Below are 19,283 nucleotides of genomic sequence, written 5' to 3'. Positions count from 1 at the left end.
TCAGTGCAGTTTTAAGCTATTACAACTTAAGCCTTCCGGGACACAATCTAGAATGAACTGGTGGTAATCATCCAAGGGAAGGCTCTACTGTTGAAGGATCGCGAATGACTCCTTTCGGAACCGGGGGGTCTTGAAGGCAGCCGGGAGGCAGGGAAGAGGAGAGATTTGCAGGCAAGGAGTTGGAATGTGTAGTATCTTGTGGGAGGAACATTAGCTCCCCAGCATGTGGTGATTTACCCATCTCCTTATCCAGCCCTAACTTTCAACTCCATACATATCTCCTGCTGCCTGTTGGACATCTCCAACGGAGGTTCCTTAGAAAATCAGCATGTCCAGAACTGAACTCATCTTTCTCCCCAAAGCCTCCTCTCTTCATAAGTTATCTATTACTATTGGATACTGCCACAATTGTATATTCCTGTCACCTCGACTCACAACTTAGTGTCAGTATCAACTCTTGACTCGCTTTCACTCCATCCTTACATCCAATTTAGTCTGTTGCTAAATACTGTGGATTTTACCTTCATAATAGCTACTGTGTATACCTACTTCTCTGCCACTGCTGTTACCTTGGTGTAGGCCCCATCATCTCACACCTGGACAGTTGCAATAACCCTTGCAGTAGCCTTCTGGTTAGGCTCCTTGCCTTAGTCTTTCCCCACTCCAGTCTATCCTCCACTTAGCTATTAGATTAATGTTCCTAAAGCAGGAACTTGACTGTGTCACCTTCCCTTTCCTCTGGTTCCAGTGCCTTCTTATTAACTCCAGAATCCAATATAGAATCCTCAGTTTTGCTTTTAAAGCCCTTTTTAACCTGGCCTCTTCCTACTTTTTGCACTTTTCTGAAACCTTACTCTCCTCCATGTATTCTTCCATCCAGTGACACCGGCTGCTTTGCTGTTCATAGTGAAAGGCACGCTATCACCATGTCTAGAATGAGCTCTCTCCTCATTTCTACCTCCTGGCTTTCTTCAGATTTCAGCTAAAATCTCACCAATGCCTTTCCTGATTCCGCTTAATGCTAGTGCCTTTCCTCTGTTGGCTATCTCCAATTTATCAAGTATATAAGCTTGTTTGTATGTAGTTGTTTTCGCGTTGTCTCACTCATTAGACTGTAAACCCTTTGAGAGCAGGGTGGTATGTTTTTTTGCCTTTGTATTCCCAGCACTTAGAGTGCCTAGTGCATAGTAGGCACATAAGAAGTACTTGTTGAATTGAGGAACAACAAGGAGGCCAATGTCAGAAGAATACATGAAGGAGAATAAGGTGTCGGAAGACTGGAAAGGTAGGATGGGGCTGGCTTTTGAGATTCTTTGACAGCTAAACTGAGCCTTTTTAATTTTATCCTAATAGGGAGCCACTGGAATTCGTTGACTGTGATGTGGCCAGACTTGTGTTTTAAGAAGAGCAGTTTAACAGCTGAGTAGAGGATATATGGAAGTGGGGAGAAACTTGAGGCAGGAAGACCAACCAGCAGACTATTGCAGTAATCTAGGTGTTAGATGAAAAGGCCCTGCACTAGGGTGGTGTGATGATGTGTAGTGGGGACCATATAGAAGATATATTACAAAAATGGAAATAACAGGGCTTGACCTCTGATTGGAAATTGGAAAGAGGAGAGAACACAGTGTTAAGGGTTGACACCTAGGTTGTAAGACTGAGTGACTTAGAGGATGGTATCCTCAACAATAACAGTGAGGTAGGAAGAGGGCAAAGTTTTTGAGGAAAGATAATGTTCAGTTTTGGACATGTTGAGTTTAAGATACCATGGGATATCCATTTCAAATGTCCAGTAGGCCATTGGATATACAAGATTGTAGGACCAGTGAGAGGTTAGGTTCGGACAAATGGATCTGAAAGTCACCTACACAGAGATGATAATTGAAACCAAGTGAAATAGTACAGAGGGAGAATAAGGCCCGGGACAGAGCCTTGGGTGACCCAAGCCAAGGAGATTGAGGAGTAATAATCAGGTTGGAAGAGAACCAGGTGACAGTAGTGTTATGAAAACCTAGAGAGGAGAGATTCTTGAGGAAAAGAGGACAATCAGCAGTGTTAAAGGATGCAGAAGGATGAGAATTGATAAAGGGCCATTAGAATTGAATATTAAGAGATCATTAGTAACTTGTGAGAGAGCAGTTTCATTTCAATGATGAGGCTGGAAGCCAGCCTGCAAATAGTTAAGAGAATGAGAGGAAAGGAAATGGAGGCCTCTTTTGTAGGTGGCCTGCTCAATGAGTTTAGCCACAAAAAGTAGGAGAGACAAAAGACTGATCGCTAGCAGGGATGAATGATCAAATGAAGGTTCTTTTGAGGGTGGAGGAGACATGGATATGTTTGTTGGCAGTAGAGCCATAGAAAGTAGCCCATAGAAAGAGAACAATTGAAGATGAGAGAGAAATGGGCCTGATACAGGGGCATTCTGCTTGAGGAGATGGGATGGAATGGGATTATTTGTGCATGTGGCAGGGTTTGCCTTGTTAAAGAGAAAGGTCATCTCTTCCTGTGAAACAGGGATAAAGGATGAGGTAGTGGAAGAAGGCATCTCGATGATATAAGATGAGGAATAGGGAGAAGAGGGAGTTCTTAGTAAATGGCCTCAATTTTTTCAATAAAATATAAGGCAAGATTCTCAGTTGAGGGGGTAGGTAGAGTTAGAGGAACTTTAAGAGGTTTGAGGTTAAAGTAAAAAATTTGGTACATCTGCTGTGTTGAGTGAGCTAATGAATCGATCAGGGAAGTGTAAAAGGATCGCCTTACTGCTTTGGAGGGTCTAGTTGACATTTTGTAACATAAATTTGAAATGAACCCAATCAACAGAGTTTCATGAATTTTTCTTTTTTAGTAACATGGGAGTTACACGTGAATGAAGTGGATGATGGGAGTAACCCTGGGTTGGGGTTTGGAGGACAAGATCTTATGTATAATAAAGAGGCAAGGGACCTAAGAGGAGAAGTCAGTGTTGAATTAGTTCACCAGGGGGTCAGGATGGGAAGGAAAGGGAATAGTCATTTATTAAGCACTTATTATGTACCAAGCGCTGTAAGCACTTTATAAATTTTATTTGATATGAGAGTCAAGATTGGGAAGGAAGAGAATGTGTCCAGTGCAGTAGTAGCAACTTTGGAAAGAACTGAGGACTGGAGAGATTGGAAGTCTTCACTAAGAGGGAGAATAGAATTGGAAGTTGCAAAGCAGAGAGAGGTATAGTAATAATGGATTATGATCAGATATAAGAATCTCAGAGTTCACGAACTTAGATGTGGAACACTTATAGGGGATGACAAGATGAAGGATATGTTCATCTCTGGGTAGCTGTGTGGTAGAAGTGTAGATCATTAGAAATGAGTATTTTGAGAAATTGGAAAGTTAGGATTTTTGAGAGAGTATCATCGTGTATGTCAGAGTCCTCTGGTATGAGAGCGGGAATTGGGGAGGAGAGAAAGACAGTGAGCCATGGATTCAATTCATTGAGAAAGGGAGGATGAATGTCTTGGAGATTTGTAGACCACAGAGCTGAAATGGTTTGGAAGAGATGCTCTTCCAGTCAAGTAGGAGGGAATAGAAAGTTTTCCTTGCTGGAGTGAGGGCCCAGCTAAGAATAGCATAAATGCACATTTTTATAATTTCCTCTGTGTCTTGTCGGTATCTCTGTAATAGCAAGAGTCAGTCCTTGGGAGTGGTCCAGGGTTAGGACTTGACAGTATGTGATGGGGATAGGACAGAGGACAAGGGACTTGAATGTAGAAGATAGTGAAAAGTGGAACTGGCTTACCAAGGATTCGAGATAGAGAAAGGAGGAGAGTGTAGCTTACAGGAATGATGGCCTAGGAAAGAACTGAAAGGTAAAAGGAAAGGAAATCATGGCAGTGTTTAAGAACAAGTTTCATGGTCTTAAGGTAGAGGTAATGATAGAATGAGAAAAGATTATAATCTGACAAAAGAATTTCAGAATTCGTTAATGTGGAAGCGGAACACTTAGGGGTGATTAAGGTTAAGGGTATGACTGTTGTCTGTAGTTGAGGTGTAGGTCAGGTGAGTTGAATAGATTGAGGAACTGGTAAATTAGGGTATTTGAGAGAGCATTAGTATGTTGAAGTATTCTAATATGAGGGGAAATGGGGAGGAAAGACTGAATCTGGCAGTGAACTCACTGAGGAAGGGAAGAGAATGCCCTAGGCAGTAAATGATAGTCACAAGGATTTGGATTGGGAGATAATTTTGGATGTCATAAACCTTAAAGGAAGAGATGATGTTTGGTGAATGAGAGTAGAGGAGGCACTTTAAGGTTTGCAGCTGCTTTACACATATTATCTCTTTTGAGCTTCACAGCATCCCTATGAAGTAGGTGCTGTTAACCCCATTTTACAGGTGGGAAAACTGAAGCAGACAGAGGTTAAGTGGTTTGCTCAGTTAGTAGATGTCTTGAGGCCCTATTTGGACTCAGGTTCAAGAGAGTCCTAAGTCTGAGTGACTCCAACTGACCAGTGAGGGATGGAGACAGAAAATTAAAGCAAAAAAAAAAAATAACATTTATGAGATTCTAAGGTGCCTTAAGTATCCTTTATAGGAGAAACTCAAAATAATTTTATTAATTTCCAACTAATTAATATGAGAAGATACCCTAACCTCAACACTAGTGCTGTCATCAGACAAGAAGACCCCTGATGCACCTTTGGTTGATGCAGAATTTACACTCATGCTTGTTGTGCCATGGCTGCCTAGAAAAACATGATGAAGTTCGTTCAAAGTATAGCTCCTAAAGCACACAACAGATTATTCCTATACTTTAAAAAAGAATAGATCTTTTTTAACCAAACTTTAACAGGACCATTGGAGACATCCTTTGTCTTATTGGAATCCATGCCATGCTTGCAAGGAAAAACTCCTTAGCTTCTAGAGAATGAATTCCAAGAATAGGCAAGATTCTTTGATGAACAGGATCATGTTCAGGTATTTTTGAGTTCCTACCAAGGCTGGTAGAGCTTCAACTTGCTCTATTCCCATCTACTATTGAAGCCAAACCCACTTAGCCCTTAGAATTAAGGAGGCTTTGGAGCAAACTTGACGCTTATCATACCCTCCATGTATGTAGTAGCACTTAGTAGCTCTCACAAGGTGACAGCCATGGCTCACTTAAAAGAGCTTTTACAAGAAGCATGGCACCATAGGGCAGCCTTATCCTGAGTGCCAGGCTTGTCCTTCAGCCTCTCTCATAATCTTAACTGGGCTCTCACTGTGACAAGGCAATCTTTCCATACCTCCCCCCCCCCCCCCCCCCCCCCCCCCCCGCCAACCCCCTTTCACAGTAGCTTTTCTAAATCTTTTCTTCCCTTGGCTTTTCCCCATCACTCTCCTAGATGAGTACGTTGTCTCATATTTTATTGGAACATTGTGACTATTCACCGAAAGCTCCCTCTTCTTCCTGTTTCTTACCTCACATCACTCAGATGCCTTCAGCTACTATTTCCTCCTTTACTCCTATCTCCCGTGAAAAGATGTCTCTTCCCTTCGCCAAGGCTGGCAGACAGCTCTACATGCTGTGCAGTGATCCCATTCCATCTTGTCTTCTCCATTTAATTGCTCCCCCCCCCCCCAATCATCTCCTCCCTGTCACTGGCTTCCCTGACTTTCTCAGGCCTTAGCAAAAGTCCTTCCTTCTTCACAAAACTTTTGCTGGCCTCCTTAATGCTAGTGCATTACATCTGAGGTTGTCTCCAATTTCTCTTGTATATATCTTGTTTGTATATAATTGCTTGTGTTGTCTCTGAACTCCTTAAGGACTGTGTTGGTAAGCAAAAATGGGCTCCTTAGCACTTAGTTCAACAAGTGCCCTTGAATAGTTTGGCTTTTGTTCCCTTTGAGTAATTCATTGAGCCTTATTAGGTGCTAAGCCCCAGGCCCAAACCCCTATTAGGTGTAAAACCTTAGTGGGTGTGGATTGGCAACTAAGGTGGGGCCCAAGGTGGGGCTAACTCCTGGGGGGGGGGGCTAGTTTACATGTCTGGGAGAGCAGAGGCTTTTAGACCACATGGGTTTAAGTCCACTTCTTTGTGACGATTCTAGGTCACGTGGGTGAGTCACATGTGTGACTCACCCCTGACACTGAAAAAGATATAAAAACCAGGGGATGGCCTCTTCTTCCTTGGAGCTCATTCCCGCAGCCGTGGTGGCTCGCATGACTCTGGGCCATTCCTTGTTCTGAGCTCCTGGGCTCAACCTAGATGTTGGTAACTATGAATTGTATTGGGTCTGTCTGTTGATGTTTGTAATTTGCTTGTGTTTTGTTCTGAAGTTTAGGGTGCTGGCTTTTCCCCCTGAACTAAGTGAATGCTGTCTGTATGCTGGATTAAAGTAAACTTGTCAACCCCTTCACCTTGCTTTCCTTAGTTAAGCAGATCAAAAGAGCCTGTGCTGTTGGCAGCTTTCTGGGTGCTGGCTGTGGGTGGATCTTACACCCCCACAGAAGCTGCTAGCCGGATTGTTGAAACAAGGACAGGGACTGGTTTTTTTTTTTTTCCCTGATTTTTTGTATCCCCAGTGCTTAGCAGAAATGCCTGGTACATAGTAGGTGTTAATGAATGCTTGTTTACTTGACCTGACTTGACCTCTGCTGCATTTGACATTGTTGATTACCTTCTTTAGGATATCCTGTCTCCTCTGGGTTTTCATGAAACAACTCTCTCTTGGTTTTCTACCTGTCTATCCAGCTGTTTTGATCAGTTTCTTTTGGAGTTCTTCATCCATGTCACAACTGTTAACTGTGGGCTTTTCTCACAACTTTGTCCTGGGTCACTCTGTATTCTTGGCTTGGTGATTTCATAAGCTCTCGTCCGTTCCAATATGATTAGATACAGACAATTCTCAGATCTCAGTTTCTAGCCCTAATCTGTCTTCTGAACTAATGGCATCTGAATAAGTAAGATTATACCACATTTGTCTTAGTACTTGTTTGTGGTTTTAACTGAAATGAGTTTTAAAATTAGAAAATAAATGTTTATGGTAAGTATTTTAAGATAGTTCATGATATATTTTTTGGTATTTCAACAGTGATGAAACGCCCGCTGGGGATGATGCTGGACAATCCAGTAAATCTTCATCGACTGTTTCACAAAGAAGAAAGAGAATATCAACTGTGCCTAGTCTCAATAAATCTAGTGCCCCTGCTTCATCAGTTCCCCAGTCCTTGTGCAGTGTTCAACAGGAAGCACCACAACCAAGTCCCCTTCCAGTAAAAGAGAAACAGCCATGCTCAGACCGTCATAGGATACTTAAAGCTCAAAAGCTGAGAGAAATGCTGAGAGAGGAAATGACAAAAAGAAGGGTAAGGACCTCCATTAAGAATGGGATAGGGAGAAAGAATGGAATTTTGATTCTAGAATTCTACTGGAATTCTGTTCAAGTATCAGTAAACTATATCCTGGGAATTGTTACCTAAAAAAAAAGGAGTCTTGTACTCATGCAAATAATATCTCTCTTAATTCTTTTGGGGTAGACTGTAAGGAAAGACAGCATGGTTTGTTACATAATTTTTGTTTCTTTTTGTAAAAGGTTTTTTTTTTCTTTTTAAAAATGTCTTATCAGTTTTTTTTTTTAAATTTCACTGTCACTTTTTGGTACTAATTTATATAGAACCTTCCCTTGCAACAAAATAGCACAACTAAGCAAACAAACTTACTCGTTGATAATTTCTAAATGGGTATACCTCATTTGATAATATACCACTCCTCCATTGAGAGGATCTATTAAACTGATTTGAATTCTTACGACTTTAAGTGTTGTTTTCCATTATATTGTCATGGTTGTTGTGTCTGTTGTTCTTTTGGTTCTGCTCACTTCATTATGTATCATTTCAGACAATTTTCCAGGTTTCTTAGAATCCCTCATTTTTATCATTTCTTATGGCAAAATAATATTTCATTAAATTTATATAGTGCAATTCAGTCATCTTCTAATAAACACAAACCTGCTTTGTTTCCAGGTTTTATTTTTTTTGCCACCATAAAAAGTACTACTATACATATTTTGGTGTATATAGGCTCTTTCCATCTGCCTTTATCCTGCTTGGGGTATATGCCAGAAACTCTTGTTGCTGGATCAAAAGGGTATGAACTTAGTCACTTTTCCATCACAGTTCCAAATTGTTTTCCATAATGATTGGAACAATTTACAGCTTTTATTAAGTTTAATTTTAAAGATTTTTGTATACTCTCAAATGTAATACTTTGTTTTTAAAATAGTAGGCCAAAAACCAATAATATTTTCAAATAAAGATTTCCAAGTGATATGAGGATTTATTTAACTCACGGAATATGTAGTGTTCTGTATGAGAAGCTATATTATCTAGAGAATGAAAGATGATAAAACTCATTTTTCAATGAGAGAATAAACTTGATTAAATTGTAGGAATAGCATATGTGTAGATGTTGTGGCTTTTAAGATGTGAGTGTGTAGGAGGATGTTCTAATTTTAAAAGTAGTTGAATTTATACGTTTAATAGAAATTCTAAATGTTTTATGTGGTATAGTGAGAATCTACTTAGAGCTTCATATGAGTGACAGTTTGTCTGGTTTATCGGATTTAATCTATGTTAATGAGAATATTATACCCCAAGCCCTTAGAGGATCGTGGTTCTCAGAACTTTCACTAATGGTTACTGTAACACCTAGAAGGCTGAATCCTGTTAAATAAACATTCAGTTTTGTTTGAAAGGGACTTAATGGCTACGGGTAAGCACATGAATTATGAAGGTTATTCTTGTCTCTATATACATGTCCATCCAAAATAACTCATATTGACAATAGAATCTGTTACTTTTATTTCTGAATGGAAGATGGTAGCAAGTAGATTACATTTTCTCAGTACACTTAGAGTTACTCAGTCTTAACAACTCTTAGTGAAGAGAGAGAGAGAGAAAGACTGCTTGTTGCTACTTGATCCTTAGGAAGGATGAAAGTTGAGAATTCCTCTTACCCAGCTGTCTACCAAGAAGGGAGAGCTAGAGCATCTTTTCCGTTGTGTTCCAGAAAAGAAAGAAAAGCAAGAGGGCAGAATCAAGAGGCCCCTCCTGGAAAAAGCCTTTAAACAAAGTACAGCACTCATTTAGGCTGAAAACTGTAAAGTGTATGCACAGAGTGATTTTTTTTAATATTGGAAAATTATCTGTCAAAAAACAAAAATTAGCATTATATTCAAAGGGCAGAGACTAGATGCTTTCTCAATAAAGACAGGAGTAAAGATGCATCTTTTCCCAGTATTATTTGACATGGTTTTAGAAATACTAGCAATAGGAATAAGATAAGAGAAAGAATATAGGCATAAAAATAAAGAGAAGACAAAACTGTCACTCTTTACCGATGTTATAATGGTTCACTAAGAAAATCCTAAGGAATCAGAAAAGAAATCAGTTGAGAAAAGTAACAATTCATTAAATGTGCAGGCAACAAAATAAGCAGCATTTTTATGTACTAATATGAAGTCTAAGAGGCAATATTAGAAAGGAATATTTCATTCAAAATAAATGCAAAATGTATCAGATCTGGTAATCAGTCTGCTCAGCACATTCAATACTTATGTAGATGTTATTATAAAACATGACTTAAATAAAGAACAACTTAAATAATTGGAGGAAAGCTCTGTGTTCCTGACCGCACCAAGCTAACATAAATAAAAAATGACAATGCTACCGAAGTTAACATACAATTAGTTTAATAAAGTTCTCTCTCATTCAGACTGCTGAAGGGACACTTTACAGAGTTAGATATAATAAAATTCATTTGTAGGAACAAAAGATTTAACAGAGCTACAGAATTAATGAAAAGAGGTAGAAATGAACAAGAAAAGCACTTCTATACCTCAAGCTGTATTGTAAAGCAAAAATCACCAAAATGATTTGGTACTGGTTAAAAAAATCAAAAAATAGAGCAATAGAATAGACAAGAAAGAATCAGAAATAATTGAACTCAGAAAACCAGTATTTTATAAACTCCAAAACATAAATTACCTAGGAAAGAATTCACTTGAGAACTGCTAGAAAAACTGGAAAACATGTTAGAAATTACATTTAGAGCAACCTCTTATACTATATTCCATAGTAAATTAAAAATGTGCACATAACCTGAATATTAATGGTCATGCCATAAAAATTTAGAAGACGAGATAATCATCATAAACCTTCCATAGCTACCACTAAGGGTGAGTTCAGTATCAAGCCAGGAATAGAGGCATTAAATTGAAAAGATTTTGCTTGAACAAAATTAATACAACTAGGATAATAAGGGAAGTGGTTTTCTGTGGAAAGTCTGTGAAATATCTTTGGTAAGGGTCTAATATCCAAAATTACATATAGAGTATACACATACATAAAAGACCAAAAGCCATTCATTACTAGATAAGTAGTCAAAGGATTTGAGCAAACTGTTCTCAGAAGAATTGCAAACTAGTAGCAACACTATGAAAGAATACTCCAAATCACTAATAATGAGAGAAATGCAAACCAAAACAACTTAGAGGTTTCAGTTCACACCCAGTAAATTGGTCAAGATGACAAAAGATGGGCTTAGTCAGTATTGGAGGGCTTGTAGAAAGACAGGCACACTGGAAACCCTGAACATGGAGTGATAGGGCTGTGAGCTTCTCTCTAGCTATTCTGGATAGCAATTTAGAGTGGTGCAGATAAAGTGACTAAAATGTACTACATTTCCTTTGACCCAGAGATTATACTCCAAGGCATATACCCAAAGGAGATCAGGACAAATGGAAAGTCTTCACATATGCCAAAATATTTATAGCAACACTGTTCGTCATAGCAAAGGACTAGGGAATAGCTAAATAAATTGTGGTACATGAATGTAATGGAATATTACTATACTATAAGAAATGAGGAGCATGGAAAGACTAATATGAACTGATGCAAAGTCAAGCAAGCAGAACCAGGAAACTATATATGCAATGACTACATCAATGTAAATGGAAAGAACAACAAAACAATCAAATGTGAACTTATAATGGACAAGCTTGACCTCAAAGAAGAGATAAGAGAAGATGCCCCTCAATCCCCTGCTTCTTTGAATGGGGTGGGGGTCCTATGGTTGCGGAACACTACATATCAGACTTTTTTAAGATGTTGGTTAGTTTTCTGAAACTTATTTTTCTTTTTTTATTCATTATAAGGGAGGAGGGGTATGGGCAAGGGTATATACAGTGGGAAATACAGTTTTTGTGAAAGGAAGACATCCCAGCTTACCAGGTAGAACAGACAGGATTGAAAAAGCCAAGAACTTTTGTTCCTGTGACCACTAGAAAAAGAGTGAAGAGGTAGAGCAGAAGGAAGACACCTCTACTCCCCAGTGTGCTAGGTAGAGAAAGGGAACTACAGGGCCTGGATTGTGGCTCCTCAGTTGAATAGGAAGAAAAAAAGAATCCAGAGAAAAGTTCCTGAAAAGATCTGGATTTTAAAAGTTCTGCCTACTATTTTCAGTCAGTATAGGTCCCCAGTTTTTAGTTTTTCCTCTTGAAGGTAGGAGGCCACCCTGTACTTTGTGTTTTTGAAGCCAGTTCTTAAAGTCAGAGATTCCCGCCTTTTAAGGAACAAATCATTTCTGGATCAAAGGGGACCTAGTCACATGATTTTTATCCTAAGAACTTCTATTTTGATTGGAGCCCATTGAGGGGAGGGGTAGATTTTTTTGACTCCCAAGTTCTCTCCTGCCCCATCCTCCATTCCATACAGCTAGAAAAGAAACCTGGTGTCAGTTTATAACTTGATTTTGCTGAGAATGCTGACCTGGTAAGCTCCTGTAATTGAAGGAATTCCACATTGGTGTTAAATGAGAAGTCATTTCCTTTGTCACCCAACTTAACCTTAAAATCTTAGAGATGGAATACATTTGAACAGAGAGCACAAAAATCACAATGTATTTTGCTTTGCTATAAGCATATGTGTACAAAATAAGAGCAAATTTAATTAGACCAAGTTTAGATTTAAATAGAAAATTTAACTTTGGAACCATGCAGATATACCTGTGAAAGTATTTTTATAAAGAGAGATTTTTTTTTTCCTGTCTATAATATTCTTACATAGTCCTGAGTAGTGATATTTATCATGTCCAGGGGTATAAGCAAGTCTATCACTCTTACTATAGGGGTAGAGATGGGTACTAGAACTGTAATTTCAATGCTTCAAGGAACTCCTGAATGAGGAGCCCCTCTACAGTACATGTTGGCACTTTCAGGTTAGAGGCTAGGAGAGTTGCTTAGAGCACTGAAAGCTTAACTCACTTGTCCAGAATCACATAGCCTGCAGTTATCAGAGGCAGATTTCTTGGCTTTGAGACCAGCTTTCCATCCACTTGCATAATGGGTGCCTCTTTTAATTGTCATCGTGCTTTCAGAAAACATCACATCAATTCACAGCTTGACCAACCTTTTAATAGTGTGCCTGTTTCTATGCATCCTGATAACATTGAATTTTATTTATCTTTGCCAATTTAAATGTCATGTATTTCCAGATTTAATTTGAGAGGTAGCATGACGTGTTAAAAAGAGCATTCAAATTTAAGTTATCGAGGCCCTGAGTTTAAATCTCAGCGCTATTGCTTCCTGCCTTGTGACCCTGAGTAAGCCACTCCTTCCCTCCCTCCCTCCTCTCTGTCCTTCACCTGAAAAATGAGGGGGTTGAACTAGATGACCTTTAAGGTTACTTTCAAATCTCAACTTACGAGTTATGAATTTCTCTGATTTTTAGAGTTTTAACAGTTCCACAGTTAGACTTATGAAAAATATATATAAAATAAAACATTCTCCAGTTCTTTATCCTGGGCATATTGCTTGTTGCTATATGCAAATTATTTTTTATTTAATTGAACCAATCTGTTTTGTCTCCTTTAATTTAATTTTTAATATTTGAATATTTAAAAACATCTTTATAGTTCTGAAATTATATAACATCCTATCATCTTCTAAATTTTTTTAATGCATTCCTCATATTTAGATTATTAATTCATTTTGAATTTATTACATATTATATGTAATGAATTGCAGTTCTTATCCCTGTTACAGTGTTTTTTATTCAGTTTCTTTTCTGTAAAATGAGGACATTAATACTTGTACTACTACTCTCACAAGGCTATTGTGAAGGAAGTACTTTGTAAATTTCAATTTTGTTGAGTCTTTTCAGTTGTGTCCAGCTCTTCATGACCAATCCTTTTTGGGGTTTTCTTGGTGAAGGTACTGAAGTGGTTAGCCATTTCCTTCTCCAGCTCATTTTACAGATGAGGAAACTGATGATTTTACTGATGAGGAAACAAACAGGGTTAAGTGACTTGCTCAGGGTCACACAGCTAGTGAGTGTCTGAGGCCAGATTTAAGCTCAGGAAGATGTCTTCTGGCTTCAAGCCTGGCACTCTATCCATTGCACCACCTAGATGCTATATAAAAATGAGCTGTTTTTACCCTAACTTAATTTAATTAATGCATGACTTCTTAGAAGGTTTCATCTTTTTATATTCAGTATTGAAAATGTTTTCCTTAAAATATGGGATGGGATATTACTAAGGAAATTTCAGTCGAGAAAGTAGTAGATAATGACTAGGTTACTATTCTGTGTTTCAGCATGCCTTAGATTTGTATATATAAAATAATATTAAATAATTGTGTGTATATGTAGAAGCAAGGGAAAAACAAATATGCCGGAAATGAAAGCCAAATGCCACCAGACCGTTCTAAAATGACTATGAGAGACTTAATATATTACCTGCCGGACAGCAATCCCATGAAGTAAGTCTAATTACTTGTTTTTTTATTTTCATTGATTTGTTTTAATGATCTAAACATTATTTCTAGGAATTTGTTTAAGATTTCCCCAACTTAAGGTCTCAAGTTCCTTGGCATGTCTTTATAGCATGTTTAAGTTCTTTCACTTAGATTGTTATGAAGGAAAAACAGAAGTTTTAGTAATTAACTTTTGGGGGGAGGCTAGCTAGTGGTGCCTGACTATAAAGGAACAGAATTATAGCAAATCTTCATCTCTTTCAGATTGAAAGTGTTTGTCTGGTTTTATTAATTCTCATGAGGTACTCTATAAAACCAAGTTTGACCCCATTCTTTAGTAACCAAGGGTCTAGTTTCTTGTTAACTAAAGAAAAGGATTATAGGCAAATCCCTTAACTATTCCATGACTCACTTTTCTTATCTTTAAAATGGTCACATTAATATAGGGAACATGTACTTCACATAGTTGTGAGGAAAGCCCTTCATAATTTATAAACCAGCATATAATTGTGTGCCAAAACTTTATTTTTAAGCTTGAATATGAAATAATGGATACTTCATTAAAACTGGCCCTGCAATAATTAAATGCAGTGATACTTCTTCTGGGAACAAAGCTCTTTTTAACAAAGCTGGCCTGAGTGATATGATCTCAGTTTGAAACTTCTTGCTGGTGGTAAGGAACAAGGGTATAGCTGAGAGGGAGATCATATTTTGGGGCATCAGAGAGCCATGACTTTGGTGGTCAGGAAGGATCACTCTAAGACAATGGCATATGCAACCAGCATATGACTGGCTTGCACTGTATTGACAGAGTCTGGAGTACTTACTGAGAAGGCAAGTGAATCCCAGCCTGCCTTTGAAGCAGGGAAAGAATTACTGAAAGTCTCCTGGATCATACCTCTACGTTTCCTACAGATCATTTTCTGATAACAAAGTATCTGAAAAAGCATGTCATTGGGACTCATTCTGTTCATTGACAGAAGTATCACTGTATCTTTTTCATTGACAGATTTGACAGGTGACTTAAAGTTGCTCTATTAAACAGGTTTTTAAAGAAGAAATTAGAAGTAATAATTGTGTATTCAAATTGTGTTGTGTTATTATATTGTTTAATAGATCTTCTTTGGAACAAGAAGCAAAAACTGAAAAATCTACACCACCAGTGCAAACCAAAGAGTAAGCTTCTGTTTCTAATTGTGAAAGTTTCTGTTATATATACTTTTTTTTTTAACAGTTTATATCCTCTATATTCTTTTTTAAGTTAAATCATTTTTATCATTATTTATGTACTTAATATTTTTAGTTTTCAGCATTAATTTTCACAAGAGTTTGAGTTATAAATTTTCTCCCCATTTCTGCCCTCCCCCCCACTCCAAGATGGCATATATTCTGATTCCCCCAGTCCCCAGGCAGCCCTCCCTTCTGTCACCACATTCACGCCTGTCCCTTTTTCCCTTACTTTATTGTAGGGCAAGATATATTTTTATGCTCCATTGCCTGTATATCTCATTTCCTAGTCGCATGCAAAAACTTTTTTTTTGAACATCTGCTTTTAAAACTTTGAGTTCCAAATTCTCTCCCTTCTTCCCTCCCCACCCCTACCCTCCCTAAAAAGGCAAGAAATTCAACATAGGCCAGATGTGTATCATTATGCAAAACCCTTCTACAATACTCATGTTGTGAAAGACTAACTATATTTTGCTCCTTCTTATCCTATCCCCCTTTATCCAATTTTCTCCCTTGACCTTGTCCCTTTTCAAAAGTGTTTGCTTTTGATTACCTCCCCCCCCACCAATCTGCCCTCCCTTCTATCATTCCCCCTTTTTTGTCTTCTTCCTCATTCTTTCCTGTGGGGTTAGATACCCAATTGAGTGTGTATGGTATTCCATCCTCAGGTCAAATCTGATGAGAGCAATATTCACTCATTCCCCCTCACCTGCCCCCTCTTCCCTCCCAACAGAACTGCTTTTACTTGCCACTTTTATGCGAGATAATTTACCCTGTTCTATCTCTCCCTTTCTCCCTCTCTCAACATATTCCTCTCTCATCCCTTAATTTGATTTTATTTTTTTAGATATCATCCCTTCATATTCAACTTACCCTGTGTGCTCTGTCTATATATTATATATATATATATTCCCTTCATCTACCCTAATACTGAGGTCTCATGAATTATACACATCATCTTTCCATATAAGAATGTAAACAAAACAGTTCAGCTTTAGTAAGTCCCTTATGATTTCTCTTTCTTGTTTACCTTTTCATGCTTCTCTTGATTCTTGTGTTTGAAAGTCAGATTTTCTATTCAGCTCTGGTCTTTTCACTGAGAAAGCTTGAAAGTCCTCTATTTTATTGAAAATCCAATTTTGCCTTGGAGCATGATACTCAGTTTTGCTGGGTAGGTGATTCTTGGTTTTAATCCTAGCTCCATGGACCTCTGGAATATCATATTCCAAGCCCTTCAATACCTTAAGTTAGAAGCTGCTAGATCTTGTGTTATCCTGATTGTGTTTCCACAATACTCAAATTGTTTCTTTCTGGCTGCTTGCAGTATTTTCTCCTTGATCTGGGAGCTCTGGAATTTGGCAACAATATTCCTAGGAGTTTTCTTTTTGAGATCTTTTTCAGGAGGTGGTCGGTGGTTTCTTTCAATTTCTATTTTACCCTCTGGCTCTAGAATATCAGGGCAGTTCTCCTTGATAATTTCTTGAAAGATAATATCTAGACTCTTTTTTTGATCATGGCTTTCAGGCAGTCCAATAATTTTTAAATTATCTCTCCTGAATCTATTTTCCAAGTCAGTGGTTTTTCCAGTGAGGTATTTCACATTGTCTTCTACTTTTTCATTCCTTTGCTTCTGTTTTATAATATCTTGATTTCTCATAAAGTCACTAGCTTCTACTTGCTCCAATCTAATTTTTAAAGTAGTATTTTCTTCAGTGGTCTTTTGGGCCTCCTTTTCCATTTGGCTAATTCTGCCTTTCAAGGCATTCTTCTCATTGGCTTTTTGGAGCTCTTTTGCCATTTGATTTAGTCTATTTTTTAAGGTGTTATTTTCTTCAGTATCTTTTTGGGTCTCCTTTAGCAAGTCATTGATGTGTTTTTTATGGTTTTCTTGCATCACTGCCATTTCTCTTCCCAGTTTTTCCTCTGCCTCTCTAACTTGCTTTTCCAACTCCTTTTTGAGCTCTTCCATGGCCTGAGACCAGTTCATGTTTTTCTTGGAGGCTTTTGATGTAGGCTCTTTGACTTTGTTGACTTCTGGCTGTATGTTTTGGTCTTCTTTGTCACCAAAGAAAGATTCCAAAGTCTGAGTCTGAATCTGAGTCCATTTTTGCTGCCTGGCCATGTTCCCAGCCAATTACTTGACCCTTGAGTTTTTCGTTGGGGTATGACTGCTTGTAGAGACGAGACTACTTTGTCCCAAGCTTGAGGGGCTGGCCTCTTGTTTTCAGAGCTAGTTCTACACAGCAGGCTCTGCCACAGCAGCACTCCTTCTCCCCCAAGAACCGCCAACCAGGACCTGACTCAGATCTTAAGCAGGCTCTGCTCTGATCCTTCACTTATTTCCTCCCACTAGGTGGGCTGGGGCTGGAAACAACTGCAGCTGTAGTGCTGTCCTCAGAGCTGCACCACCTCCGCTGCCCCCAGGGCGGTGGCCTAACCACTAACTCCTTTCACTCTGTCCCCGCAGCTTTTCCCACTAACCTTTTCTGTTGTCTTTGGTGTTTGTGGGTTGAGAAGTCTGGTAACTGCCACAGGTCACTGATTCAGGGCACTAGGGCCTATTCTGCCTGGCTCCTGGTTTGGTTGGTCCGGGCGCAGCCCTCACTGGGCCCTGCTCCACTCTGGTCCTAGCTCCATGCGATAGACCTTACCCAGTGACCATCCAGGCTTTCCTGGGCTGGAGCCCTGCTTCCCTCTGCTATTTCGTGGGTTCTGCTGTTCTAGAAATTGTTCAGAGCCATTTTTATAGATGTTTGGAGGGTCCTGGTGGAGAGCTTTAGGCAAGTCCCTGCTTTCCATCTGCCATCTTGGCTCCGCCCCTTTCCTCTATATATACTTTTAAAAAGAATTATTTTAGTACTATCAAAGTCAAGTGTTGTTGGTTGTATTCTACTTAATGGAATCATTAACAAATATAATAATTCACTTAAATTAATATGGGAAAACCATTTATATGTTTTTGCATTTAAGATTTAGCTCATACTAAAGCTCTTATTTTAGGGTATTTTGGGAATTAAAAGATGGAGTATTGAGTGATTAACAGCAGATTTTTTCTGTGCAGGTTCATAAAGTGCTTTTCAAGGTTTATCCTGCATTGGCTTTTTAGCCCTTATTTCTGTATTGACTTTTGGTAGCTAATTCCTAAACAGTCATCCCAAAAGATACAGCAGCAAGTCATAGCACAAGAGTTACTGGTTCTATTCACTCTTATACTTCCCTATTTCAAGGATCTATGATTTCATCAGTATGAATACTCTTTCCACTGATTTAAATCACAACCTTTCAATAATTTGAAATAGAGCTTTTGAAAATTGCTGTGGCCAAAAGCATTTATCACCTGGGTGATGTGTCTGAACTTAGGTAGTTTGGTCCTCAGGTGATGGAAATAATTTGTCAGTGGGCCCATGCTTTTCTAGCATGTTAGTGCCTGCTAAAGCATATATGGTCCATTGTCATAGACTTTAAAATTCTGTCATTGCTGTAACATGTTAAGGTCTTTAGGACTAATGGAGATTTTTTCATTTAAGCAGAGATAATTGTGGACTGAACTATTGGGAGATCTCATTTCTTTTCTTTCTTTTTTAAATTTTGTTTTAAAATTTGAAATTACATGTCAGCAATCCCCAGCATTTTCATACACAACAGGACACAAAAAAGGATTATATATGAAACCGTGAATCTCCATCTCAATTTTTTTTAGTTGTTTTCCACACATTACTTTCAAAACTACCTCATTTGTGCTTTCTTCTCAACATTCTTTTGTTCTCTTCTGTGCACTGTTAAAAATGTTTCAGTGGCCCCTTTTTTATTGGCATCCTCATTGCTAATCATGCCTTTCTCCTCACCCTTCCTTCCACCTAAAAATATGAGAGGAAGAAAAAAACCTCTTAATAAATAAGCATAATCAGACAAAATGGATATACACAGTGACCACATATAGAAGAATGTATGTCTCTTTCTGCACCTTTAGAATATATCTCTGTCAGAGGAGGTATGCTTCATCATGAGTCATACTGGAATCATAGTTGGTCATTGCATTGAACAGAGTCTAGTCTTTCAAAGTTGTTTGTCTTAATATTATTATTATTGAATAAATTGTTTTCTGGTTTTGCTCACTTCGCTCTGTATCAGTTTTAATCTCTGATTTCTTTGAATTGGCCTTTTGCCATTTCTTAGGGTCTAGTAGTAATTCCATTAATTCATATAACATAACTTTTTCAGCCATTCCCCAATTGATGGACACCCCTTTAGTTTCCAGCTCTTTTACACTGTAGAAATCACTGCAG

General features: G+C 38.3%; 1 protein-coding gene across 1 annotated transcript in view; it reads left to right on the top strand.

Moving 5' to 3' along the window:
* The window catches only part of BDP1 (B double prime 1, subunit of RNA polymerase III transcription initiation factor IIIB), an 88,735-nt gene that overhangs the window by 775 nt on the left and 68,677 nt on the right, over positions 1-19,283 (top strand). The window contains exons 2-4 of the mRNA XM_036764355.1: positions 7,051-7,324; positions 13,667-13,776; positions 14,887-14,946. Coding sequence (XP_036620250.1) covers positions 7,051-7,324; positions 13,667-13,776; positions 14,887-14,946 — 444 coding nt within the window. The remainder of the gene's footprint in view (positions 1-7,050; positions 7,325-13,666; positions 13,777-14,886; positions 14,947-19,283) is intronic.

Source organism: Trichosurus vulpecula, chromosome 1 (assembly GCF_011100635.1).
Source record: "Trichosurus vulpecula isolate mTriVul1 chromosome 1, mTriVul1.pri, whole genome shotgun sequence".
In the NCBI taxonomy this organism is placed as follows: Eukaryota; Metazoa; Chordata; class Mammalia; order Diprotodontia; family Phalangeridae; genus Trichosurus; species Trichosurus vulpecula.
The sequence above is the reverse complement of the archived record's forward strand: the minus strand, read 5'-3'. Positions and strand labels throughout refer to the sequence as shown.